Source organism: Arachis ipaensis, chromosome B06 (genome assembly GCF_000816755.2).
Source record: "Arachis ipaensis cultivar K30076 chromosome B06, Araip1.1, whole genome shotgun sequence".
NCBI lineage: Eukaryota > Viridiplantae > Streptophyta > Magnoliopsida > Fabales > Fabaceae > Arachis > Arachis ipaensis.
The window spans coordinates 134,517,158-134,523,945 of NC_029790.2; the positions used below are offsets into that span (position 1 = coordinate 134,517,158).

Consider the following 6,788-nt stretch of genomic DNA (forward strand, 5'->3'; position numbering starts at 1 on the left):
AAAAAAAGAGAGAGCTTCTCTTTTTAGTTTTATATCTCATGTAAACTGAGATCTTTAGTGTGCTAACTTAGAATCTACTATTTCTGCTGATTAGCTATGAACTCTTTGTTTAGCAGATTCTCTGCCAGAAGAGAGGAATAAAAGACGTCGGCTTGAAGGAAAGCCTGTTGATTTAAATTATCATAAATGGTCCCAATTTGGGGTTCCCATGCTTATCTCAGCAGGAGATGACACAAAACTATTTGCATACCCGGTAAAGGAATTCACTAAGTTTTCTCCTCATGATATTTGTCCTGCGCCTCAGAGAACCCCAGTTCAACTAGTGCTTAATACTGCCTTCAATCAATCATCAATGCTTTTAGTCCAGTCTAGGCAATGGTTAGATGTACATTTACTACATCTTGGAAATGTTCGTACAGCTGGATGCTTTACTAAGACTGAAATCCTTGCACGAGTGAAGACTAAGGAATCTCGGAAGATTGCTTGCAGCACAATTGCTAATTCTGGGGAGCATTTTGCATACTCTGATAATGCAAGGCCTAGTCTGTTTGAGTTAAAGAGGAGTGGAGTTGGAAAGATTACATGGAGCGTGAGTAGAAAGAAGCTTCCCCCGAGGTTACCCTTTGCCCATTCAATGATTTTCACCCATGAGTCATCCTGGTTGATACTAGCTGGCCATGATAGGAGGATATATGTAAGCTAGCAATATTTCTTTCCTATTATGGCTAGAACTGTTTATTGTAGGCATTTAATTATGGGTTTCTGTCAAGCATGCTTGCCCTACGATGTCCAAGAATCTAGTTAGCATTATGCTATTTGGTTAGGGCTTTGTATAGTTTGTTTTATTGATACTCCTTGCATTTGAATGCTATAGGTTGTGGATGTCAGCACATCGGAACTAGTGCATGCTTTTACACCCTGTCGGGAGCTGGATGACGAGAAATTGCCTCCGAAGGAACCTCCCATTACTAGATTATTTACCAGTTCCGACAGGCAGTGGCTGGCAGCTGTTAACTGCTTTGGCGATATATATGTGTTTAACTTGGAGACACTAAGGTTGCCACTAATTTGCTTTTAATTGTGATTCGAGATTACTATTATTTTACTTTGCTGTCTGTAGGAAACCCATAATCCATTTTTTAATGAATGTGAAAAGTAAAAATTCAAAATTTTTACATAATAATATGCCTTTGTGCCACAGGCAGCACTGGTTCATCTCAAGATTAGATGGTGCCTCTGTCACGGCTGGTGGGTTTCCTCCCCAGAACAACAATGTAATGATAGTTACAACTTCTTCGAATCAAGTGTATGCATTTGACGTGGAGGCCAAGCAATTGGGAGAATGGTCGATGAGGAATACATATGTTCTTCCCCGGAGATTCCAGGAGTTTCCCGGCGAAGTCATTGGGCTTTCATTTCCTCCCTCATCAACTTCATCATCAGTTGTTATTTATAGCTCCAGGTAATATTTTAATTATCTTTCATTGTGTTTTCATGTTCATATTTATATAGTTGATTCAATTAACCTATATAAAGAAATGATTTTGTGATGTTTATTTTGGATACAAGTCATGAGAGGATCCATATCCATTTATTTTTAACTAAAAGGGTGGCAGCTAAATTTTGCATTAATACGAAATGATTAAAAAAACTGAAATTAACAAATTAAATGGCATATGCCACAAACTTTTTAATATAGTTGTTTTGTTTATTGTTCTGGCACTGTTACACTTAGGCTTGGTTTGGTAAAGCTTTTTCAAGAAAAAGCACAAGCACCTTATTTTGCGTTTGGTAAATTAAAAAGTCGAAGTACTTGTGCTTGCGGCTTTTAAAAGTTAGGGGTGCTTTTGAAAGTTGGCTTGTGCTTATCAAATTTTATTTATTTTCTCTCACATATTTCCCGCCATTATATTGCCATTGAAATCCTCATATATTTCTAACTTCTCATCCTAGCCTTCACAAATTCTAACACAGTCTTCATATATTTTTTATTTTTCAACCTAATCTTCACAAATTTCAACACAAATACATCTCTATCACATATTAAGTATGAACTTCTATCTATTTATATTATTTTTTTCTGCGTTGTTTTTGTATTTTTTCCGTGGATCTATGATGTTTGTTTGTTTTTTATCTGTTTTTTGAAATGTGAAGAGGTTGACTTGGTTTATGAAAACTAATCATAAAATTTTTCTTGCATGAATATTAGTCAAGTCAATAATATGTATATAAATATATAATTATAGATATATAATTATAAACATGTTTATTATAATTTTTTTAAGTTTTAAAAGCTGTTTTACTAAATACAATTGTGGTGTTTGTACTTATTAAAAGTCATTTTTAATTTAATTTTACCAAAGGCAAGTGCTGCAGCTTTTAAAAAGCTGTCTTTTAAAAGACAGTTTTCATAAGCTACTTTCAAAAAGTAAAAGTTTTACCAAACCAAGCCTTACAATGCTCTATACTTGCACAATCAAAAAATGGTATCTGCATATGTTGCTTCACATTAATATATGAACTTATACATTAACCTTGTGATCTTTATACATCTTTTGCTTGTTGATTATTTCTCATGTTTGGAAATTTTTGTGCATTCAGGGCAATGTGCTTGATTGATTTTGGATTACCGGTGGAGCAAGACGAAAGCGATATGCTAAATGCTCAAGAATCATTGGCCAAGAACTTGCAACAAAACTTTACTAATGTTAAGAAGAGGACAAAATTTAGGAGAAACTTTGACGTATTTTCATTAGATAACCCAGTTTTATTTTTAGCTCATGTCTCAAAAAATTCCTTCTTTATGGTAGAAAAGCCATGGCTGGAAGTGGTTAAAAGACTAGAAGCCCCACCAGTTCATAAACATATTTTTGGCACCTAAGTTTTCAAAACAAAATAGGGAGAAGAAAGGGTTGTTCTCAGCTTTAGGGGGTGACATGATGATGATGATAATGGTGTTGATGATGCATCTTTATAAGGGGGGATATAGAAAGAGGGTCCCTTTCAATGTTGTTTTTTACTCCTTTTTCTTATTTTGTCTCTCCATGGCTGGGATCCGTTGTCATGTATTGTGTTTTCATAATCAATTTTGTTCCATTGGTGATGATAGCTTTTTTACTTCATAGTTTTAGGCTTTATAACTCGTATTGTACTACTACACCATCTCTCCTTGGGCCTGTTTCTCTTGCTTGTGACATATAGAATCTTTTCATGACGCTTATGCATGAGTTGATTAAGACGTAAATGAAACTACCCTTGAAAGTAGGAATATTCTTGTGTTGAATGTTGATATTCAAAGTGTATCAATCCAGAGGGAAAAAGTAGGAATATTCTTGTGTTGAATGTTGATATTCAAAGTGTATCAATCCAGAGGGAAAACTAAGTTCAACAATTTTTTGATTCATCAAACTCTAGTATAAATTTATTGTTTTATTTACTTATTTTTAAATCGAGACCAACTTATCAAAATTCCCTTTTTTTTTGTCTTAATTAACATCTCTAAAATAGTATATCCTTGAAAGAGAATTATAAATATTGGCAAATAGAATTGGAATAATTGGAGTATATACTTATATTGCGACTAGTTATTTACTCATACGAGAGTAAAATAGTTTAGTACCTTTTTCATGAATGAAGGATGCCTATATAAAATTTTGAATTAGATTGGATAATATTTAACCCTATAGTTGTAAAATTTAAATGTTTTAATTAGATTGGATTCTTTTTAAACCTAATATAGTGAAAAGATATTATTAGTGTGCTGTACTCATCAATGCATGTTAACATGATATGTAACATGTACCCTCCAATAAAGGCAATGCATACTAGTAAAACTGTGTATCCATGATATGGAGCATGTGCCCTAAACCTTAACTCCATCTTGCTAACACCTAAAAGGTCTCTAATGACAAAGGTGAACCACAAAATGCCCATGGAATTAGAAATGATTAGTGAAAGGTGAGGTGTTTGTCCTTTTCTAAATATCTAAGTTGCTTTGAAATGTATCCATGCGGTTAGTTCAAGTCTGAGGATATAAACACCTTTTGAATGGAAGATTTTGTTGGATATCCTACCAAAACATAATATATTCAATAATTGTACTAAGTGTTGTGAATGGATCACAATTCAAAGTGAGTAGCTATCAAAAGGGGTTGTGGGGTTGCCCCTTTAGGCTGAAAATGAAACTTGGCTTTTGGTTTCATTTGGATACTTTGTCTATTTTTGGTGCCAAGCCCATTTCTCTTACCATATTTACCCACCCAAAGTAGTTGTGAGCAAGGCTGGCAGTAGCTGAACTTAATCAAGTGGGCCCCACTACTCATAACTAAGGCCTTTGGATTTGATTGATATATGGATTCATGGTGGTGAATAATGGCTCAAGTGAAATTGTGACCCCTCTTTCCTCTCTTATCAGTGGTTACTTCTTTTTATCTTTTCTTTTTTTGGTACTTTATTTGACCTGTTCATTTAATTTGAGTTGTAATTGTTTCACACAAAAGGAATTTTCTGAATTCAAGATCACTAGAAAAGATATTCTATTATTAAGAATTCCACTCCAGAAATTTTGAAAATGCTCCTAAGTTTTAATGTTTGATGAAATCACTGAAAATGAAACAAACTTGTCTACTATTGGACCAATTCCATGTTAGTATTAACATTCTCCCTTCTAAATTTACTATATCTTTTATTTTTTAGTAGTAAATTAGTTAACTAGAGAATGAAAAAAGGTTGAGCACCAATCTTAGAAGAGTTTCTGATTGGTATCACATTTTTTTACTGAACACATTTGGGAGGTCCCAGAGATGCATCATGCTTGTCACTCTGATTCATGACATAAAGATTCTGCATGATTTTAATTTTACATTTTCATAACAACACAATTTCCTTTTCTTTTATTTGAATTAGGATTGGCTATGTTGTGAACTTGTAATAAAACTTAGCATATGCAAAGTTTTTGCATCATGCTTGCTACTGATGACAACAACAAAAAAGAAGAAAGAAATTTAAAAAAAAAAATGGAAGACAGAAACCTTACCCAGTTTCTTATATTCTCTTAGGTTGTTCCCCAACTGCATTGGCAGTGTAGTACAGAAGCATATTCAAATAAAAGAGTGAAAGCTACAACAAAGGTTGCTTTTTTCCTTGTTAACAATTTAACATGTTGAAAAAGAAGAAAAAAATTAAATAAAAGGAGGAAATTAAAGGAATTTTTTTTCCCCTTTAAACAGACATTGAAATTTGAATATTTTTTCTTTCTTTCTTTTTTGACAATATCCCCCTTTTGGTCTCTCTTTCCATAGCAATGCAGCAGAAGTGACAGCAGCCACAGCAAAATGATTTTCATTTCATTTTCTTCCTTCTTCATCAAACCCACCTAATGAGGAGGAAAAAAAAAGGTTTAATATATTTTTAAAAAATCAATGTATTTAAACATCTGATACATTGGTTTTTCAATGTATGAGTTTGTTTAAATTAACAGTTATTTTGAATCAGAGGGAGTAATTTGAAGAGAATGGATCATGATTCATTACCTTGTTCCTCTGAAGCTTGTTTTCCTCTGAATAGGTTCTGGAATTTAGGCTTTCTCTGTATAACAAAATGTGCAAATAATTGATATTCATAAAGTATTGATCATAACTAAAACAATTTAATCAACCACAAACCAAACTATATATTATATACCTTTATTCTTGTTACTGATAAACACTGAGAAAAATCCAATGCATCTTCCACTGCTCCATTCCCTGAGAAACTCTTCTGTTCAATAAACAAAAGAATTCATTTAATTAATAAATTACTAACAAGAAATTAAACTATATGAAAATCATGTTAATTAGTATTATTATTATTATTATGTCATGAGAAATTAATGAATTTATTAACCTTGTGACTCTCCTTTGGAAAGTTGAAGATTGGTGAGCTAGCAGTGTCATCAAGATATGAAGATTGTTGTTGTTGTTGACTTCTTCCATATTCTTTTACCATCATCTTCTTCTTCTTCTTCTGTGATTCTTTGGTATTATTATTGTTATTAGCATACCAATTATTCTCACAATACCATGATGATGCATCATCATAATGTGGAGGACCTGATGAAGCATCAGAAACCATTGACAAATCTTCTTCAAACTCCTCCTCTTCCATTATTCTTCCTGCTCCTTTCCCTTCAAATTCATCTATTCTTTGGAAATAACTCTCAGAAACAAGTGAAGAAGATTGGTCCAAATAATGTGTCCAACCTGATTCACTAGCACTATTGTATTGTGAAGCTGATATATCCATCTCTTTTTTTTTTTCCTCTTTCTAATAAGAAAGAACTAATTTGATGCTCTTATATATATAGATTCTGTGATCAAAGGAACTTGTATAAGATCCTAAAGGGTAGCTGTTTTCCACACTCTCTTACTCTCATCATAAGTATAAGAAGAGGAGAAAAAGAAAAAGAAAAAGAAAGACTAATAATTCATTAACAAACAAAAAGGAGAGAGAGAGAAAAAAAAATAATAATAAAAAAATGCACTATAATTCTAAACTATTATGTGTCCTTTAGCACAATCCTTTCACCTTCTTATTTTATCTTTATGTGAATGAATCAATATGCCAGTTGGCCTTATGTGCGTGTGTGTATGTGTACGGCAGTGTCTTCTAGCAAAGAGGGAGTGAGAGAGATAAGGGGAGATGCAATAGCTCAGTATCAAAGGATTCATCCCATTAATTCACTCGTCTATTTAAATAAGTATTAAATATTTGATTTTTGCTTAGTATATATGAATATCCATTTACTAGTT

The 6,788-nt window shown here is 32.8% G+C and overlaps 2 protein-coding genes across 3 annotated transcripts in view; one reads left to right on the top strand and one right to left on the bottom strand.

Annotated features, from left to right (window-relative positions):
- Positions 1 to 3,268, top strand: part of LOC107605591 (U3 small nucleolar RNA-associated protein 4 homolog) — a 6,225-nt gene extending 2,957 nt beyond the window's left edge. Inside the window, exons 8-11 of one of the 2 annotated variants that reach the window (XM_016307506.2) lie at positions 114 to 694; positions 875 to 1,056; positions 1,202 to 1,462; positions 2,602 to 3,268. In XM_016307506.2, coding sequence (XP_016162992.1) covers positions 114 to 694; positions 875 to 1,056; positions 1,202 to 1,462; positions 2,602 to 2,881 — 1,304 coding nt within the window. In that variant the 3' untranslated portion in view covers positions 2,882 to 3,268. The remainder of the gene's footprint in view (positions 1 to 113; positions 695 to 874; positions 1,057 to 1,201; positions 1,463 to 2,601) is intronic. The other variant, XM_016307507.2, reaches the window with a different exon arrangement.
- On the bottom strand, positions 5,017 to 6,479 carry LOC107648568. The gene is made up of 4 exons (XM_016352383.2): positions 5,884 to 6,479; positions 5,683 to 5,757; positions 5,532 to 5,586; positions 5,017 to 5,374 (listed from the first exon to the last, which is right to left on the bottom strand). The coding sequence occupies exons 1-4, from the start codon at positions 6,280 to 6,282 to the stop codon at positions 5,346 to 5,348; spliced, it is 558 nt and encodes a 185-aa protein (XP_016207869.1). The 5' UTR covers positions 6,283 to 6,479; the 3' UTR covers positions 5,017 to 5,345.